This window comes from Bos javanicus, chromosome 7 (assembly GCF_032452875.1).
Source record: "Bos javanicus breed banteng chromosome 7, ARS-OSU_banteng_1.0, whole genome shotgun sequence".
Taxonomy (NCBI): Eukaryota; Metazoa; Chordata; class Mammalia; order Artiodactyla; family Bovidae; genus Bos; species Bos javanicus.
The window spans coordinates 43,732,129-43,752,492 of record NC_083874.1 but is presented as its reverse complement, the minus strand read 5'-3'; the positions used below and the strand labels follow the sequence as shown (position 1 = coordinate 43,752,492).

The following is a 20,364-nucleotide window of genomic DNA, read 5'->3' as shown; positions in this document are numbered from 1 at the left end:
TACTCTCCCCTGGTTCTGGAAGCTAGAAGTTCAAGGTTGAGGTGTCTCAGTGGTGTTCCCTCTGAAGGGGGAAGTGAAGGCCCTTTGAGCATCTGGCAGTTCTCTGAACCCTGGCTGCATCACCCCCTCTCCAGCGGCGTTCTCCCAGCCTCGGTGTCTGGGTCCACACTTCCCCTTGGATAAGAACACCAGCCATCCGTCCTGTGTTGGGGCCATCCCACCCCAGTCCCATCTGAACACCCATGTGCACTCAAGGTGACCTGTCCACGTCCTGCTCAAGCGCAGCCCCTCCCCTCAGGGGTCCTGCTGAGGATGCTCTCAGCACAGCCTCCCCTGTGGGAAGCCCTTCCTCCCCAACAGTGTCCACCACCATCATGAACATGGCTCTCATCCATCCCAGGGCCCTGTCCCCCATGGCCAAACCCCTCGCTGCAGCCTCAGCTCTTCCTGCTCTGAAAGTCGTAGTTTTCCTGGACAGGCTGAGCAGTGGCCCCACATCCTAAAACCTGGAAACTTCCCTGGAATCAGGATCTTTTCAGATGTATTAAAGCTTAGGATGCAGCTGAGGTCATGCTGCTGTGGGGTGCACCCCAAACCCAAGGATGGTTACCTTGTTCTACTTTTATTTTTTTTGGCCATGCTAATCTTAGTTCCCTAACTACAGATCAAACCTGCGTTCCCTGCACCCCTGCAATGGACGCATGAAGTCTTAAAACCACTGGACCACCAGGGAAGTCCTCAGGGATAGTGTCCTTGTAAGAGACAGAAAAGTTTGTGAGAAAAGGCAAAGCCTGGAGCCACTGGGGGCTGAGAGAGGCTGGAAGGCTGCTGCCCTGGGGCCTGAAATGCAGTCTGGCCACACCTGGATCCAGAACCAGGCGGGATCAATCCTTCATTTAGGCCCCAGGTCAGTGGTCCCATCCCAGCCACCCCAGCAGACAAGCTACCTTCTTGACCTGGCCTCCATCCCCTCACCTCCACCCGGTCCTGTGTCCCCTGTATCACCTCTGAGTCCAGGTTGCAGATCCCCTCCCCCAGGCCCACCTGGGCCACCCATCCTATCTGCAGCAGACACTGTTCATCCTCCAGGTGCTCCTGCCCACCAACCTGTGTCCCCCACACCAACGGGCAGCACAGCCCCCACAGCCTCCTCGTCTCACTTGTGGATACTCTGGGGGCAGCTGTGACGGAGCATGGCGGACTGCACCCACCCATGTATCTCCTCTAGTTTGGGAGGGCAGAGGCCAAGATCAAGGGACCGCCTGCTGACCCTCAGCTTTTGGAGATCACAGCCAACCTGGGCTTATAGAGGCCTCACCCCAACTCTTCCTCCACTTTCATGTGGCCCCTCCCCACGTGTCTGTGTCTAAACACGCCCCCTTGTGAGGCCCAGTCCTGCTGCGTCAGGATCACCTGCTCCTGCACGACACTCCCTTAACCACCCCTGGAAGGATCCTGTTCCCAGTAAGTCCTGCTCTGAGATGTCGGGTCAGAACCGAATATGAACTTCGGGTTTCAGCATGCAACAGCCCCTATCAGCATGCAAAGGACCCCTACTTTGGGTCCTTTCTCTCTGGTCATCCGCTGCCCTCCCCCGGTGTCTGTGGAGTGACAGATGCACTGCCCCCATTCCGTGTCTACATGGGGTGTCCACTCTGCCACCAGGGCCCCCCGAGAGTCAGGTGAAGGCCCCTGCAGACCAAGCTGCTCCTACTCCAGCCGCTTCTGTCCTTGTGTCTTCTTCACACCAAGTGGTGCTGGTATTTCATTTTCTGCAAATTTCCTTTTTCAAGTGAAAGCTGTTGAGCGTGAAGAGAACATGACTGAAAGCAAACAAGGGAATGACCCCAGGGTGCAAGGATATGGCCGCCGGCTCCTCTGTGGTGGGTCAGGGCAGGGGCCCCAGGCAGGGCGGCTGGCAGCGTGGACAGGACTCGGCCCAGGTGCACAGTATGGTCCTGGTTTATCCCTCCCGAGGCCACAGGAACCAGGATCCATGGGAGGAAGGCCCTCAGAAAGCTCTCTTGGAGGCTCACCTGATGCACAAAGGATGTCTTTATTTCCTGGATATTTTCACGTAACAAAAACCACAATGCACAGTGAGGTGCGGGGGCGGGGTGGGTGCTGTGGGCGCACCCTACTACCGGCTCAACGCCCATCAAAAGGAGCACCCCAGACAGGGGATGCTTGGCCCCACCAGGAGCGTGACGCTAACCTCATCACAGGAGGTGGCCTTGGGGATGTGAAGGAACCTGGTTTCCCTTCTGGGCCCCAGACCCCGGTGCTCTCGCAGCCGTGGCCACTTTCATGCACCACAGGGCATTCAGCAGGAGTAGCCAAGCAAGCAGGCATAGGGAGCAGCCTTGGGGAGAGACCCAGCGGCCAGTGGGACAGGAAGTACAGCTTGTCCCGAGAGCCGGGCGGCTGGGAGCCAAGGGGCAGTGTCAGGGCAGCCGGGGCCTGGCCCACGAGGGCTGAGGACACTGGGAGGCGTCTCTGGCCCTTCCCCTCACAGAGGTGCTGGCTGCTTATGTGGGAAGGAGAGGGCAGGGATTCAGATTCCTAGTAAGGCACGGACTTATTGAGTCTCCCTCGTTCTTGTCCTTCAGGTTGGTGACTCCAGCTCCTGCCCCGCAGCAAGGGAAGGGCTCCACTCTCAAGAGATGCAGCTGTGTGCCATCTGTTTCCAGCGAGGCAAGCTGGCGGCTCCCTCCCCCTCTACCACAGGCTCTAATGAGGCTCTGCCTGAAGGTCCCAGTTCTGAGACCCCTCCATGGGACAAGCGTGGCCCCAGACAGGGAGGCTGGAGGCAAGCTGCCAAACGACGACAGACAGAAGGGGAGCAGTAGTTCCTATCATGAGACTGAGGAGGTGAATCAGCCTCTGGGCCTCCCTGTGGGCTCGCCCACTAGAGGACCAGCCACTCACCACCCAGGCCCTCAGCCTCCCACCAGACACAGAACCCTGGTGCCTGGACAGCCTCCCTCTTCAAGTCACTGGGCCAGGAGCGACTGCCTGGACAGAGGCTGTGAGGGGTGGACCTGGGCTGGGCCCTTCTCCATGTCATCAGTTCTGAGAGGGGTGGCCTGGTCAGCCCCCTGCGACCCGGAGGGAGAGGGTGTGGCTGCAGCACAGTGGACGTCGCCATGGCAAACGGTGCTCCAGACTATGGGGGGGTATCCTGCCAGATGGCAGTGACCAGAGACAGCTTCCGGGCAGAGCTGCCGAGGAGACCTGCCTCAAGAATGAGATGAATGTGGGTTCGGGTCGCCCAGAGCCCCTGAGCTGCCCTCTGAGCTGCGGGGGGGCCTCACCAAACCCAAGGTGGTGGGAGTGGACAGTGAGGGGTAGGTGGGCTGGCGGCAGGTGGGCAGCAGGGCTGCTGGCTCCCCCTAAGGCCACTGGCCACCACTGGCCGGGTAACTGGGCACGGTGGGGTACTCGGGCAGGCTGTTCCCCGAGAAGTTGTTGAACTGGGCCTCCCTGGATGGCGGGTTCCTCCAGGTGCCCGTGCTCCACTCCGTCTGCGCCTTCTGGAAGCTCCCACCAGTCCCTCGGTAGATGCTGTGCACCTGCGGGGGTGAGGATGATGGTGGGGAGGCCACTCAGCTTGCGTGCAAGGAGGGGCTTTTCTTAACCGAGCATGACTAACATGACAACACTTGCAAGAACTTTAGAAAACATGCAGAAGCTGAGGCGGGGGGCTCTGAGGGCCATGCCTACACGGTGACTGCTGCCGGCTTGTCCCCAAGGGTCTCCACTGTCCCAGCCAAGCCCAACACTCGGCACAAGTGCTTCTTCCAGGGAAGGGGCTCTTCTGGGGCAGGTCTGAGGCCTGGCGACTGCCTGGTGACTCCTCCCTCAGCCACATCAGACCCGGGACCCCCAGATCACCAAGGGGGTGACATCATTCTCTTCAATGATGTCCTCAGCAGAGGCCTAGGCGGATAGGCCACTGCCCTCGCACCATCCAGGAAGCCGGGCTCCTCAGATGTGGGGCTGGGCTGTTTCTGGAAGTCTGGCAAATCCCGTAACTGAATTCATTTAACTTGAGGCTCCTGACCAGCAAAGCTGACGGTACTGTCCTTTCCCACCAGAATTCGTCTTTCTTTCTTCCCAGTGAACTCCCAAACCTGGGATGGTGCAGGGGACCCCAACGGGGTGGCCCTACTCTGGGAAGCCTGCTTGGCTTGGAAGCCCCTCCCTTCTGCCCTGACACATCCCTGCCGGAACCACAGCCACCTTGTGTGGCCTTCATCCTGGCCTCTGGCCAAGTCTTCCAGGGTCTGTTCTGCACTGGTTATCCCCCAACCCCCTTCAATCGTCCACACAGTCAGGAGGCTTTGGAGGCAAACATTGGGGGAGCAAGTACCCCTCTGTCCTCCCAGACAGTCCTAGGACCAGCTGAACAGCCCAGGCCTGGAAACCTGAGAAACAGCTGGGACCCTGCAACAAGGAGGCTGGAGGGACCCAAAACCCAGGCTTCAGGAGTTGCTGGCCAGGCTGCAGCACAAGGCAGGTCCAGCCTCCCCAAGCAGGCTACCAGGCACATGGCCAAGAAGGTCACCCCAGGAAGGCTGGACAGGTGCACTGTCAGGCATCAGTCTCTGTGTGGTCCCAGGACAACCCTCGTGTGGCCAATGCCCCAGACTACAGTGCACATGTTCCCACTGGTCCCTCAAGGCATCTGGAGCAGGGCCGTCCAGGGAGTGGCCATGATGGTACAGTCAGGGCCAGCCTTTCAAAGCCTGAGCGCTCAGTATGAGGGCAGTGTGATGGATGTGAATTTTCAGTTTTAGTTACTTTCACTTAATTTGGGTTTAACTGTAACCAGTAGCACGTGGCCAGTGGTGGCTGAATCAGCAGTGTGGACAACCCTCCAGGACACACATGCTGGGGGCTCCAGCAGACACCCAACCACCCCAGTGTGCAAGTGGTTACCCTTGGCCACACGGCGCTGTCTGCCCTCCTCCCTGGAAGTCTACGTGGGCAGGAAGGCAGGCAGTCGAAGGCCCAGATCGCAGAGAGTCTGCCCTGCTGTCAGCACTCACTTCACTCGCCAGCGCTTGGCCTCTTGCTCCTAAAACAAGCCAGGACGAGTCCCAGGGCTGGGAGGTCAGAGAACAGGATGTGAGGGAGGAAGTGAAACATCCCGGGAGCTGGAGGACTCACCTTCATGATCATGACAGCCATCATGGCAGCCGACATGGAGAACATGATAGCTGGGAGCAGCATGACCACAGCGGCCCCGACGCTGGTCTGGAAGAAGCCAATGGCTGCCAGCCAACCACTGCAAGAGAAGAGAACATGTGCGGGAGCCAACAGGACCGTCAGATGGGCCCACTACCTCTCATATATAAAGAGCTCCAGCAAATCAACAAGAAAAAGGTAACCCGCCAGCAGAGACATGGGATTCTCACGAGGACTACCATGGAGCCAGTATACTTAGGGAGTGATGCTTAACCCACCCACAAAGACGTGCAAGTCAGACAGAGGTGTCGTTCTCACACCACTGTCCTGAAACATGTCGTGCAGAGGACAGAGAAACGAACCCTACTCTGTCAGTTTGGGCTGCGCCCTTTCTGGAGCACAATGGGGTCTGACCCATAACAAGGCTTAAACATTCATTTCCTTCTCCCTCAACTGTTTCACTCATCCAGTGTCTGTAACGAGGACAATCTGAGGATGATCTAAACATCCACTAGTTGGGCAAAGCATGAACATCAGTTACACTAAGAAGGTGTGAAAACAAGAGAAAGTTGAAGGTCTGGGGTAGATCCTGAGCCCGCACGTGGAAGAACATGAATCTGGTGTCCAGGCAGGCCAGGGGTGGGGTGGGGGGGAGGCAGGAAATAGAGTTCTTTTGAGAATGTTTTTTCTTAGTGAGTAACAAAACCACACAGTTCAGGAAGCTTAGAAAAACACACAATAGACACCTCTCTCCTGTCAACGCCACTCCCCAGCCCAGAGGGAACTGGCATCCCTCATCTGCTAGTTCACTTCCAGAGAGTTTATAGAAACATGTGTAGGGGATTCCCTGGGATCCAGGGCTTAGGACTCTGTGCTCTCACTGCCAGGACCCAGGTTCAATCCCCTGTTGAGGAACTAAGATTACACAAGTCACACAGCAAAAAAAAGATAAAGTGTGTGTGTGTGTGTGTGTGTGCATGTGCATGTGCACAGGTATACAACCTGCTGGACATGCACACACACACACACACGTGGACAGGCCTCGCCCCTTTGTGAAGCCAGGAGGGACGTCCTCGCGTACAAATGCACACTGCTCTGCACTTTGAGGGAGTGTAAACACAGCTGGGGGTCTGGGAAGATGACAGACCTGGAGATAAGGGGGATGGGACGAGGGTATAAGGTGTTCCCCCAGGGCCACCCAGCCAGGAGCTCAAGGGGCCAGAGCCAGGGAGATGCGGATGCAGCCTGCAAAGGCCAGGGGCAGGTCTGGGAGCTCTGATGAAGGTTCAAGAGTTACCATGTGGCCCAGAAATTCCACAGCCAGGCATCCACCAGAGAGAACTGAGAACACGTGTCCACACGGACAGGTGTACACAATGCACAGAAGAACCACCAGCAACAGCAGAAGGGCAGAGAACCCAAGAGTCCACCCACAACAAATGACACACACACTGCGTCCCACCAACTCAGCCACCAAAAGGGGCAAAACCCTGACACTCGCTACCGTGTGGACGGACCCTGCCAATACACTTGCTCAGTGAGAGGAGCAGACACAGAAGGACACAGAGGGTGTGAGTCCACTGATGGGAAACGTCCAGAACAGGCCGATCCACAGACACAGGGAGTGGGTTCCTGGTTGTTAGGGTATGAGCAAGGGACTGCTCACGGGGATGGGGCTTCACTTTGGGGTGGTGGAATGTTCTGAAACTGGAGAGAGTGATGAACCTACACCCTTGTAAACACACAGAACCACTGAGTCATGCACCTAAGCAGCTGCCTTTCTGGGCTGGGAAGGCACCTCAAGGAAGCCCCAACCGTGGAAAGGACTGGCGGTGGGGGCCCCAGTCACAGAGGGTGCACACTCCACCCCACCTGGAGTCCAATGTGGACCAACCACAAAGGCCAACTGTTAACAAGCCGCAGGGACCCCAAGGGGAAGGCCTGACATGGTAGCGCTGTGGGTGAGGGCACTGTGCCCACCACATCCGGTGGAGGCAAGGGCGTCAGACGGGTGGGGAGGCAGCTCGGGGTGGACACTCTACCCCAGATCCACAAACTGCGAAGAAGCCCCATGTGAACAGGTCACAAGCAGGCGGGACAGACAGGTCTGAGCCTGTGTGGTCACTGTTGCTTCCTAGTGTGAAGCAGCACTGTGGTCTTTTACACATAAGACGTCTCACAGGTTTTAAAAGGCCTTCTGAATGGACTGACAGGGAAGCGTTCACCCAGCGGATGGTGGAAGTCTGGGGCCAGCAGGGAGGGATGAATACCCAGGGCCCAGGACTGGCCAGGTGTCCCTGTAGCTCCACAGCAACCGTGGACCCCCATGCTGTCCACTACCCCCTGAAGGGGACTTTCGGGACTGTGGCCACCTGGACTGGAGCAGGTGGCTCTCTAGAAGGCCAGCCCTGCCAACCTGTGGGTTACATGAATTCGGACCCCTGGGACTTAAGATGAAAAGTTTGTTTCAAATCACTGAACATTTAATAATTCACTATAGCAGCAGCAGACACCTCATGTGTTAACGAGTGCTAAGTCACTTCAGTCGTGTCTGACTCTTTGTGACCCTATGGACTGTAGCCGCCAGGCTCCTCCGTCCATGGGATTCTCCAGGCAAGGATACTGGAGTGGGTTTCCATGCCTTCCTCCAGGGGATCTTCCCAACCCGGGGTTGGAACCCACCTCTTTAATGTCTCCGGCATGGGGCAGACGGGTTCTTTACCACTAGCACCATCTGGGAAGCAATGGAAAATGCCTCTCCCAGATCGTGGGGCATGGCCCTTCCAGCTGCTCTCTGACCCCGGGGACACACAGCTGGACATGCCTGCCAGGTTCTCCTGGGGGCTGGGTGACTGGCACGAGAACCACTGTGAACGGGCTGCCAACCCGGCACCTCCCAGGATAGGGGGTTTACAAGAGCGATGAGCAGACTTCACCCTCGTCCAGCCATTGGCATTTTGGTGTCCTGGCCACAGTGTTCAGCCTGAGCTCACATCTGTCCTGCACATGACACATGTCCCCATGGCTGACCCCACAAGCTTACCACGCGCCCCATCCCGAGAACCCGACGGCCTGGATGATGGTCAAGATGAACTGGGCTCCGAAGATGAAGAAAAACGCCATGAAGTTGAAGGAGCTGTCGGATCTGGAGGGAAGCCAATGGCTTTGTTACCAATGCTGGAGGAGAGGGCGGGGCCGAGGAAGGGCCCAGGCCAACTGGGCAGGATAGCCCTGCCCCACCACACCTCCAGTTCCCACCCCCAGGAGGAGGACAACCCTGACACGCTCCTCACCGGAAGGGGATTTAGGAGGCCCCACTACACCGAAGGACCTGCCGGTACCCTAAGGTCAATCTGATAGGTTCCTGGTGGGTTTGCGATGCCCTGCTGCCCTGGACAAAAGAGGCTGCAAGGGGCTCACATAGGGAGGTCAAGCAAGGGGAGACCTGGGATGGAGGAGGGCCGGGGACCTCGCGGCACAGGGCTGCTCCCGGGTTGCCCCCGAAGCTTTCGGGGGGTCCCCATTCTTACACACAGTTGCTGGAATCAGCTTGGGACCTGAAGCCACAGTGCCCCTTTCGCTTCAGCACAAGTGGACAGGTTTCTGGTTCTTGTCTCCAAAGGGCCCCAGGGGCCCCACCTGACTCCCACTGAGGGTCTGGGATTAGGGGCCACATGGAACAGACATAGCACACGCCTGAGTGCCGAGGGCAGGTTTGCGGTGAAAGCCACAGAGCAAGATTCACAGTAGCCAGAAGGGGGCAGCAACACCAACGCCATCCACAGATGACGGAGAAACACCACTTGGTTCCTGCACACATGGGAGCATCAGATACCCAAAGGGATGAAGCCCAGACACTCGCTACCATGTGGGTAGGGCCTGAGAACATGATGCTCAGTGAGAGAAGCAGACACAGAAGGACACGCAGAGTGATCCCACTGATGGGAAACGTCCAGAACAGGCAGATTCACAGACACAGAGAGTGGGTTCCTGGTTGTCAGAGGCTGAGGGGTTAGGATGGTGCTAATGGGGATGGGGTTTCTTGGTGGTTTGTTCTGGAGCTAGACATGCTGGCTGTCCAGTCTTGTATAAACACTAGAAACATCGAGCTGTTAAGCAGGTGAGCTGAGTGGTATGTACAGTATGTCAACAAAGTCATTAACAAAACAGGGAGAGATGGATGTGGCTTGTGGACCCCAGTACACAGTGTCATCCAAATACGAGAGGCAGGCTCACACCCGGGCCAGGTGGCAGCTGCAGATCAGGGTACACCCCTCTCAGGACTTGGCCTGGAGGGGGGCGTGCACAGTGAGGTCACCTGCTGTTGTTTCTGAGCCAAATGTCAACCCCAGACCCTCCCCAAGGGCCCCTGGAGGGTGGGAGCCACCCCAACTCACCGGAAGGCCTTGTAGGCAGGCCGGAACCAGCACACATAGCCGCAGGGCGAGAAGAGGAGCAGCCAGAGCAGAGCCAGGCCAAAGTTAGCACCTGAGCCACCCGCGATCCACCAGGCCAGGCAGGCAACGAGGTTGACGCCCAGGGTGGCACAGTAGACTAGGGGAAGGAAGGAGAAAGAGGGCGCTGAATGGGACACCCCCTACTGCTGGGGTGTGGCTCCCATGAGCACAGAGACCTTGGGGCCAGAGAAGGGCCTGGGGGGCCCAGCTCTGTGCAGCTGCCCACCTGCTCCATCCACTCCGGACAGGAGCTCATCAGTGTGTGTACTCAGTTATGTCTGACTCTTTGCAACTCTATGGACTATAGTCCACCAGGCTCCTCTGTCCATGGGATTCTCTAGGCAAGAATACTGGAGTGGGTTGACATGCCCTCCTCCAGGGGCTCTTCCCAGCCCAGGACTGAACCCACATCTCCTGTGGCTTCCGCACTGGCAGGCAGGTTCTTTACCACTGAGCCATGAGAGAAGTTTGTCGGTAAGCTTTATTACTAAACCCTCAGGCTCCCACCCACCAAGCTCAAGACAAGTCCTGGGCCGGGCCTGTCCCGGGCCTGGGTCTCTGGGTGGTGCACCCCTCCCCCTGACTCACACAGCCACAGGCGGTAGATCCTCTTCACCAGGACCTGGTGCTCAATAGGGATTTCGTCAGAGAAGTTCTGGTAGAAGCAGGGCTTCAGAGGAATGAACTTGGGCAACGGGGGGAAGTTGTTCTCCTTTCCTGCAGGGACAGGGGTGCGGAAAAACTCACATTGCAGTCAGCTTGTAGTGGCCCTAGGGCTGTGCCCATCTGCTCCTGGGACCTGTGGATACATCACCTCATGGGGCAGAAGGGACTTTGCCAGAGGGATTAAGCTAAGGCCCCTGAGACGGGATGATCCTGGACTCTCTGGGGAACCCAGTGCCATCACAGGGTCCTTATGAAAGGGAAGGGGTTGGGTCAGAGGCAGAGAGACGGGAGATGCTGAGCCATTGGCTGTGAGGATGGAGGGAGGGGCCGCGAGTCAGGGATGCAGCACCTCTAGAAGCTGGAAAAGGGGGGAGCCGGTGCTCCCTGAGAGCCTCCAGAGGGACCAGCCCTTCCCACACCTGGATTTAGCCCTGTGGTACCCATGTGGGACTCCAGACCTCAGGACTGTCAGAGAACAAATTCTATTTACTTACTTATTTATGAACTTAGTTTCTGACCGCGCCACACAGCATGCAGGATCTTAGTTCCTCCACCTGGGATTGAACTCACACCCTCAGCACTGAAAGCAGGTAGTCCTAACCACTGGCCCTCCAGGGAAGTCCCAGGACAAATTTCTTTCAAGTATCTGAGTCTGTGGCAATTTCTTACGACAGTCACAGGGATACGTGAAGATTCAACAGCAGGGTCCACACATATCCACACTGTTGACTTCAGGGCAGGTTGTGGCACTTGGGACGTGGGAACCCCCTGGGGTTGCCATTACAAAGGACCACAGGCTGGGTGGCCTGATTGGACAGAGGTCTGTCCTGGCTCCGTTCTAGAGGCTGGACAATCAGATCCAGTGTCACAGGGCCACATTCCCCCCCGATGCTCTGGGCGCCCCAGGGTTATGAACCCGTCCCTCCAGCTCTGCCCCATCCTCCCTGCTTCCCTGTGTCTGTGCCCCTGTCTCCTCCATCTTAGGATGTCAGTCCCACTGTTATCTCAGGGCCACCCTGCTCCAACATGACTTCATCTCACAGCCACACCTGCCATTAGGTCCTCTTCCTGGAGTCTGGACTCCATGGGGTTTTTGTTTTTGTTTTCTTGGCCTCACTGCGAGGCTTGTAAGATCTTAGTTCTCTGACCAGGGAAGAACCCAGGCCCCCAGCAGTGGAAGCTCAGAGTCTTAACCACTGGACCACCAGGGAAGTCCTGGGACTTCCTGTTTTCCAACATGGAACACTTCCGTCTTACATGTGGGGCCCAGGGGCCGAGCTCATCTCTGTATGGTCCCTTTAGCACCTGTGCCACCTTGGTGGGCAGTGGACAGACTTCATAGCACAGTAACAAAGTGCTGCCCAGAGCTGCCCCTTGGGCTCCATGTCCGGGCAACTACACAGGTGCCCCCTGGGCTCTGCTGGCTGGGCCAGATGCTCACTGTGCGGACTTGTCACCCTGTTGTCCAATCCAGTGGCCAGAGCAGCCCCGACTCCCATCCCAGGAGGAGAGCGAGGCTGTGCCCCTCCTGGGGTCACAGTGTGCTCAGCCGCCCGGGGAACTTTCCAGATGGCCAAAGAAGCCAGGATCCCCCACTGCGGGGCGCGGGTGGGACTCACCTGACATTTCCGCTGCGAAGACAGGGTGGGAGTGGAAGCCTGCAGCCACCTGGAGGGGAGACAGGCACAGTCAGGGGGTCTCTACAGCTGCAGGGCGACCCCAACACCACCTGCGGATCCAGGGGCCACTGCAGTTACTGCCCTAACTACCAGAGCATCCACAGGGGTCTCTGGGCTCTTGGCTCAAGGCCAACCCAGCCCCACATGTGACCCCAGTCACCACCTCGTGTCAGAGCCCTCCACCCCCACCCCGGGCAGCTTGCCACTGATGTGGGGGAGGCATCTGGGTGGAGGGTCCCAGTGACCCACCACTACTGCCCTCCTGCCCGTCCTCCCCCAACTCCCCCACAAAAGTGAACGTGTTAGTCACCCAACCCCCAAACTTTCCCTTTGTCCACGGATGGCTCTGCACACTTCCTATGGCCACAAAGTCTCCGAGTCACCAAAAACTGAGTCCACACTCATTGCAGTGTGACCTCAGGCAAGTTACACAACCTCTCTGGTCCATGGCTTTTGCCCCTATGAGCTTTGCAAGGCCAAGGACCCCACTGCAACCCAATTGAAATGCCTGGGGACAGGCCAGGCACCCAGCGACCCTGCCCAGGAGCCCGTGCAATGGAGCAGCCCCTCCGAGGAGGCACCACAGAGGTGCCAGTTGCACAAGGACCTAGGAGGCAGACATTACCTTCTCCAGGAAGCGGGGCAGGCAACGTGGCCACACCTGGTACCCAACCAGCACAGCTGAGCTTGAACAGCCCCCAGCACTGGGCACTGGAGCAGGTGCAGAGCCCCTTGGAGGGGGTCCAAGGGAAGGATCCAATGACTGAGAGTCTCCGGGTCCACCCCCGGCCCCCAGCTCAGAGAGGGCCTCCCCTGGGACCTGGAGCCTGGCCCAGCCCAGCCCTCCTGTCGCAGGCCCCACCGGCCATCCACCACTCTGGCTCCAGCAGACCCTCTACCTGCCCAGCCCCCATAGGCAAGGAGTAGCCCTGGGATGGGGGCTCAAGGCATGGATGTCTCAGGGGCCTGCAGCACACACATTTGCTGCTTAGAGTCCTGCACACATGGGTTCCAGGGCTAACCACTCCAGGGCAGGCAGACCCCCACCGGCCCCTCCAGGGACCCTCTGGGCACCTGGGAAGGATGGGAGACTGATACACTCAGCAATATCCAGGCTGATGGGCCCTCTCCTTAGGCTCTAGCCATAGCCATCCAGACTCTGGGGCCCCTCCCTGACTATACTCCACTCAGCAGCTCACCTCCCCACGAAAATCCAGGTATCAGAGAAAATGGCCACCCTGACCCAGGGACTCTCGGTCACCAGGGCCTCATGCCTTTGTTAACAGACACCAACCTGGTTTAAGTTGTTTATTTTCACGTCAAAGCTGTTCCCTGACACCTGAGAAAAGGGGACACAACGCTGGTGACCCCAGGGGCCCACCTGGGTCTGAAGGTGCCCAGCTACTCAGTCAGCTGGACCCCCACTCCGCCCAACTTTGAGGAAGACCGTGTCCAGAAAGGGACGCCCCCCATGTGCCAGCAGAAATAGCATGAGTGTCCATGAGTTGAGACCGGGCAAAAGCCCCTGGCGATGTGAGGAATGCTAAGGAGGGTCCAGGCCAGCACCTATGCCTTGGCGTCCAGCCCGTCGGGGTCCAGTTGGCGGCACTGGGCCTCCAGGATGCCGCGGAAGGCCTGGAAGCGGTGGTTGAGGTCAGGCCGGGCATGCAGGCGGAAGCGGGTACCGAGTGCACCGTCAGGCGAGGGCGCCCCATAAAAGACACGCCGCACCCGAGAGTGGACCAGGGCCATGGCGCACATGGCGCAGGGCTCGCGGGTGATGTACAGGTCATAGCCGGTGCACACGTAGGGCAGCCCGTCCTCGTCTTCGTCCAGCTTGCGCACAGAGCCGGCGCGGACAGCCGGCGCGAAGGAGCAGGCAGGGTGGGGCGCCAGGTTGTAGGCACCGCAGCCCTGGCCTCGAGCTACCAGGTCAATGCACACCATGGCAGCGTGCAGCAGGGGGCTGGCGGCGCTGCTGCAGTCGTGGCCCGTGGCCAGCACGCGGCCTGAGGCTGGATCCACCACCACCGCACCCACAGCCCTCAAGCCCTTCGAGGCTGCCTGCTGCGCGGCCCACACGGCCCGCTCCATGTGGGCCTGCATTGCAGCCCGCTCCTGTGCCGAGAAGAGGCATCCAGCCAGGGCTCGGGTCACCTGCCTATCCTCGTGAAAAGTCGTGGGCCAGTGAGTGCGTGCCTCCTCGAACTGGCTCCTGGTCAGGGGCGGCCGCACAGGCACAGGCACCAGGAAGGGCTGCCCCAGGCCACGGGTGTCCACATCCGGCCTCGGGAGGAGCTCGGCCAGCGATCTCGAGTCCCGGGCTGGCCCCGCCAGGCACAGCAGCATTTCCAGCGAGTGTGGGCGGCCGGGGTCAGGGCTGGGCCGCACCCTCTTGAGGTGAGGCTGCGCAGGCAGCGGATGGACTGCTGACACCTCCTTGAGGAGGCGTGAGGTCTGGCTCTTGTCCAGGACGGGTGCAGCATAGGCCAGCACCAGCTCCACAGCCCCAGACTGCTGCTCTGACAGAATCGGGAGGGCTTGCCATGGCGGTTCTTGCTCGGGACTCCCGGCCTTTGCATCTCTGCGCAGCTCCATGACGCTCGGGGCGGGGTCCGTCCTCAGTGGGGCTCTGACTGTGGGAGACAGAGACCGGAGCAGGGCATCATCCTGGGCCGTGGAGGGGCCTGGCGAGCTGGAGGGGTCGTCCCAGGAGTGTGCCACATCTGCAGGCTCGTCCCACCGAGCAAAAGGCACCAGCTGTCGTGCTCTCACTCACATCTTACTAACGCCGTGTTTGCACAGAGTTTAAACCGCCCTTGTCTGGGTGTCTTTTCTGTCCCCCCTTTTTTTTTACCGAGAAATGCCATGAGCAAAAATGCACACTGGATCCCAGAGACTTAATACAAAAGAGAAAACTAACTGTATCGTTAAGTCTCTTTCTGTATTCCACGGACACAGACCAACTCACTACACCACTTTATTCAAAGGCCTTGAGATCCTTGGCTCTTCTTATCCTTGGGGGCCCTGGACCCAGTTCCCCATGGATGCTGAGGGATGGCTGTGTTGACTACATGGCTGAAGTGGGGATACTCTACATGTCTCAGGTTAAATAAACGTATGATTAAGGTTAAGTTCAACCGTTTCTTTGTAGTTTCCCAAAACGTGGCTTCTACACACTTCATGTCATGTACACGTCTCGCATTATATTCCTACTGGTTAGGGCTGCCCTGGATGAGAGCAGAAATGGGCCACAGATGACCTTCACGTGGCTCCAGGGGAGCTCTGTGCCATGGCTGCAGAGCCCGATGCCCTGGCGGTATCTGGGATTGGACCAACCCCTCCCACCTCTTTCCCATGGACGAGGTGTGCTGAGACCGTGTAACAGCCTGCCCCTTACTGCTTCAATGCAGCCTACTCATCACTCCTCAGCCCATGGGCCCTGCAGAGGGCACGGGAGGTCCTCACCAACCACTCCAGCAAACACACAGTGTGGCTGGGGGCCCCTGGGGTACCCAGGACGCCAGGGCCAGGTCAGGCCCTGAGGAGGGTCCTGGGCGTGCTGGCTGTAAATCCACTCCCAGCACACACCGTGCCCAAGGCAAAATGGCCCCCACAGCCTGCTCTAGGCCACAAAAGGCCCCACTGTCTCCTGGGCAAGACAGACACAGTCCTGTTTGTCCCTCCAAGACTGCAACCTCTGTCTGACCGAAACAAAACAAGTGACAGAGACAGGAGGCTGGCCTCGGACTGCTGCTGGTGGGGCTGCCATCCTCCAGGGAGGAAATAAAAACCACCAGGAGGCCACCATCTGGCCCAGTGACCCCACTCCCAGGTGCAGGCCCAGGAGAACTGAAACACATGTCCACACAGCCATCCACACGCACGTGTTCACAGCAGCATGACTCCCAACAGCAAAAGGTGGCTGCAGGCCCATATGTTTACTGAAAGATAAACACATAAACACCAGGTGGTCCCCCCGCACACAGGAGCGTCCCTCAGCCATGGAGAGGAGAGAAGCCCTGACACTCACTGCCTCGTGAACAGACCCGGAGAACATGATGCTCAGTGAGAGAAGCAGACACAGGACACGCAGGGTGTGATCCCACTGGTGGGAAACGTCCAGAACAGGCCGATCCACAGACACAGAGAGTGGGTTCCTGGTTGTCAGGGGCTGGGAGGTGGGGGGACGGGGGGGTCTGCTCCTGGAGACAGGCTTCCTATTGGAAGACAGAATGTTCTCGAACTAGACAGAGGTAATGGTCATATAATACACTAAATACACTAAAAAACACTAAAAAGTATGCTTTATGTGGGTGATCCCCACACTATGTGAACCGTATCCTAGTAAAGCTGCTGTTCTTTCTGGCGGTGGTGGGGAAATCTGGCAGTCACCAGGGCATGCGTGCTTGCTTAATCCATCAGTCATGTTGGACTTTTTGTGATCCCACAGAATGTAGCCCACCAGACTCCTCTGTCCAGGGGATTTCCCAGACAAGAATACTAGAGTGGGTTGCCATGTCCTTCTCCAGGGGATCTTCCCGACCCAGGGATCAAATGGGCATCTCCTGCACTGGCAGGTGGACTGTATACCCACTGAGCCACCAGGGTCACAGCACACCTCTAACACGGCCCAGACCTCGTGACTGCTGCCAGTGCTGAAACCGCTCCCTGTCTTCACTCCTACAAATGGGCTCCCCAACTCCCCTCATGACCAGGACGGAGGCTGCAGGGCTCGTCCCTTTCCAGAGGTCAAGGGACTTGCCCAGGGCCACGTGCCTGGGAGGGCAGAGCTGCGGCCAGGTGGCCAACAGCTCCCAACTCTGCCTTCTGAGCCCCGTGGTGGGGGAGGGGCTTTACAGATGAGACACAGGTTCCTCCAGGGTGACACACCCAGACTGGGAGCTGAAGCCCACCCAGAAATGGCCCCCACGCCCAGTGATTTGCTTAAATGAACCCCGGGGACCTCAGCATGCTGGGAGGCTTATCTGTTCCTCTTTTCCTCCTCAAAACCACATGTCCACCCTGCCTGTGGGCACCCCCTCATCCACCCCAACTCTGGTCACCCCACTGCCCCACCCTGTCCAAGTGCCCTGCATGCGCACCCCCTCACACACACACACACACACTGCCCCACACCCTCCCTGCTGTGCACTTGGCTGCTCCACCCAGCTCAGGCCCTTCCCTGGGTGTGTCTACCTCCCGCTGTCCACAGCTAGGGCACCTCCTAAAGGTTCCTGTGCTCCAATGGGGTGGAGGCCAGCCCCCTCCACAATTGTTTATATTTATGGTTGGAGCTTCTGTGGCTGGCACCCACTGTCAGGGCCATGTAAGGCTCAATGGTGTGGGGAAGGTCCAGGAGGGTCCAGGAGACCAGGGAGCTGGGACCCCCCAACAGCCAGTCCCCTCACTGGGTGCCGGGGCCTGAAGCCCAGAAGGCATCAAGAACATGGGGCTTATTCAGTGAGCTGAGGCAGCCTCTGCAACCAGAGGTAGGGGCCTTATCTCACCCCTGGGTGTGTCCGGGCCCTGCCCACGTTCTCCTGGCTGAGACCAGACCTTAGGCCCAGGACAAGCTTCCCCCTCAGTAAAATGGGATCCACCACCACCCTGGCTGGGACAGAAAGTGAGAAAATCCATGAGGCTGGGCCCACCCCAGGGCACAGCTCTTCTCAGGAGCCAGTGCCCTGCGAAGGGCAGATTCCAGGAGGGTCCTCAGAGGCAGTGACCCACAGCTGGACCTGGAAAGCAGGTGAAGCAGGGTGGGGAGCCCTGAGCAGAAGGAACACCCAGTGTTGGAGTCTTGGACTCTTGAACAGTTGAGGCGGCAATGGCTTCAAATATGGTATCCAGAACTTGGCCCCGTGGAAGGGGGAAGGTGCATTAATGTCCACATCTGACAAGCTCCCCAACAAAGCAGGGTCCCCAGATAACATGCCGCATACCCCGCTAAGCGTGAACCCACACGAGCAGATGATTTCTGATTTATGTTAATAAATGTGTCTCATGGAACCTTTGCAATACTTTTATACTACTAATACATATATATATGTGCATGTATTTGTTGTTTACACAAAATTCTAATTTAATGGGGCAACCTGCCTGGTTATTTGCAAAACCTAGCCACCCTACCAGCAGGCCTTTGTGCACGAAAAATCGAGAACCATGCGCATGTCGGGTGTGGCAGACCCAAGGCCAGAATTTTAAAAAGCCTTGAAAACTCACACTTCCCTTAAGTATCAGCAAAGATTATCAATTTTTAGGGCTTCCCAAGTGGTTCAGTGGTAAACAATCCGCCTGTCAATGCAGGAGATGCGGGTTTGATCCCTGCGTCGGGAAAATCTCTTGGAGAAGGAAATGGCAACCCATTCAAGTATCCTAGCCTGGGAAATCCCAGGGACAGAGGAACCTGAGGGCCACAATCCATGGGGTCGGAGAGTGGGACACAACTGAGAGACTGAGCGCGCGCACAAACAAGACGTACAAAAGACTGGGGGTTTCGCCCTAAGCGGGCGGAAAGCTTGTAAACGGACAGCACGGAGGTACAAGGGTGACCAAGACGACCAAAGGCCTGAACACAGTGGAAGCAGTTAGGGCACGGGGTCTCCAAAACGGACGGCAGGGGCGAGCGCACGCGCAGAAGGACGACGGGCGCCGAAAGAGGGGTCCCCAAAACCTGGCCGCCCCGCGCGCACGCGCACATGCGCCCCTCCCCGCGTTCGCCCGATGCGCGCGCACGAACCTGGTCCAGTTGGCGCCCCCGCCTTGCTCCCCGCGCCGCTGGCGCCCCTCCGCAGGCGCGCCCCCTGCCCTCGCCCTCCTCGCCTTCCGCGGGAGCCTGGGTCGTAAAAGCCCGAGACCCCGGGACTGTGTGCTTACCTGAGGAGACAGGCGGAAGCGCTGCGCTTCACCAAGTCTTAGCAACCAGCCCGCCTGCTCCGCCTCTGCCACCGCCTGGAGCCTCGGGGCACGACGGGAGCGTAGTTCCAGGGGCGGAGTCGGCGCGAGGCGGAGGCGAGGCCGGGACTACAATCCCCACAAGGCCGCGCGCACCACCGACTCATTCCGCCCCTTTCTTGAGCGCGGCTGCTGTGACCCGCAGGAGAGTGAGGCGAGCTCTAAGTTAAGGGTTCGAGACCCAGCAGGGCGGCAGGAAAAGTTGGACCCTGGGAGTCTTTTGGGAAATCAGCTGAGTGAAGATACTGAGGCACAGGGGTTCAGGCCACGTGCTTCAGTCACTCCCAAAGTGCAGTTTGCTGCTGCCACGTGGCTCCAGAGATCCTGACCCCACAGACCTGGTTAAGGTCGGCTTCCAGTTCTGGTTGGGGCCCCAGCCGACCCCGGCCTTATTTTCTCATCTCTGCAGTAGACGAAGAGGATCTGTTGACACTCCTATGCAAAACTTGCTAATTTTATGAGCAAATCCAGTTATTCATTCTAATTAGAGATTAAAACCAGAGCGTCTCAACAAGGGGCAGTTTGTCCCTCCACTCCCAGGGGTGGTTACGTGGTGGCTACGCCGGGGGTGAGGGTGGGGGGTCCTCGCATCAAACCTAGGATGTCGCTGAACAAGTGAAAGTGGCTCAGTCGTCCAACTCTTTGCGACCCCATGGTCTATACAGTCAGTGGAATTCTCCAGGCCAGAATACTGCAGTGCTGCAGTGGGTAGCTTTTCCCTTCTCCAGGGGATTTTCCTGACCCAGGAATGAAATTGGGGTCTCTTGCATTGCTGGCGGATTCTTTACCAGGTGAGCCACAAGGGAAGCCCAAGAACACTGGAGTGGATAGCCTATCCCTTCTCCAGGAGTTTTTCCGGACCCAGGAATCGAACCGGGGTCTCCTGCATTGCAGGCGGATTCTTTACCAACTGAGCTATCAGTGAGGCCTTACAATGCATGCTGCTGCTGCTAAATTGCTTCAGGTCATGTCCGACGCTGTGCAACCCCATAGATGGCAGCCCACCAGGCTCCCCCGTCCCTGGGATTTTCCAGGCAAGAATACTGGAGTGGGTTGCCATTTCCTTCACCAGGATGCCCCCAAATCAGCCTCCCCAATTGTCCACAATGCAGGCTTTAAAGACCTTGGTTTAACCGCACTGCTAAACAAGGAGAAAAATTTGGATTTGATTAAAAGGATCCTGAAGAGGGGAATTTTAATTCTTTCTATTTTTTTCCCCTGCTCCCCTCCTTCAAAAACCAAAGAATCAAAAAACAAACAAGGAATCCTCTGGCAAGATACGTCCAATGTCTGGAAGCTGGTGGCTGGAGGAGAGAACCCTCCTCCTGTAGTCCCCACCGCAGCCCAGCTCCTCAACCCTACAGGGCCCTGAGAGTCCATCCTCTGTGTTTCTCCTCTTAATTTGCAAAGCATTG

General features: G+C 58.0%; 2 protein-coding genes across 2 annotated transcripts; both read right to left on the bottom strand.

The window, feature by feature from the left end:
• Positions 1 to 2,037: 2,037 nt before the first annotated feature.
• On the bottom strand, positions 2,038 to 18,907 carry SCAMP4 (secretory carrier membrane protein 4). The gene is made up of 7 exons (XM_061423467.1): positions 18,872 to 18,907; positions 11,933 to 11,981; positions 10,236 to 10,364; positions 9,588 to 9,744; positions 8,234 to 8,335; positions 5,173 to 5,290; positions 2,038 to 3,572 (listed from the first exon to the last, which is right to left on the bottom strand). The coding sequence occupies exons 2-7, from the start codon at positions 11,937 to 11,939 to the stop codon at positions 3,393 to 3,395; spliced, it is 693 nt and encodes a 230-aa protein (XP_061279451.1). The 5' UTR covers positions 11,940 to 11,981; positions 18,872 to 18,907; the 3' UTR covers positions 2,038 to 3,392.
• On the bottom strand, positions 11,927 to 18,727 carry ADAT3 (adenosine deaminase tRNA specific 3). Its single transcript, XM_061423466.1, is given in 3 exon segments — positions 11,927 to 11,981; positions 13,287 to 14,623; positions 14,626 to 18,727. Coding segments are annotated over 2 exon segments (1,158 nt in total). The 5' UTR covers positions 14,719 to 18,727; the 3' UTR covers positions 11,927 to 11,981; positions 13,287 to 13,558.
• Positions 18,908 to 20,364: the final 1,457 nt, after the last annotated feature.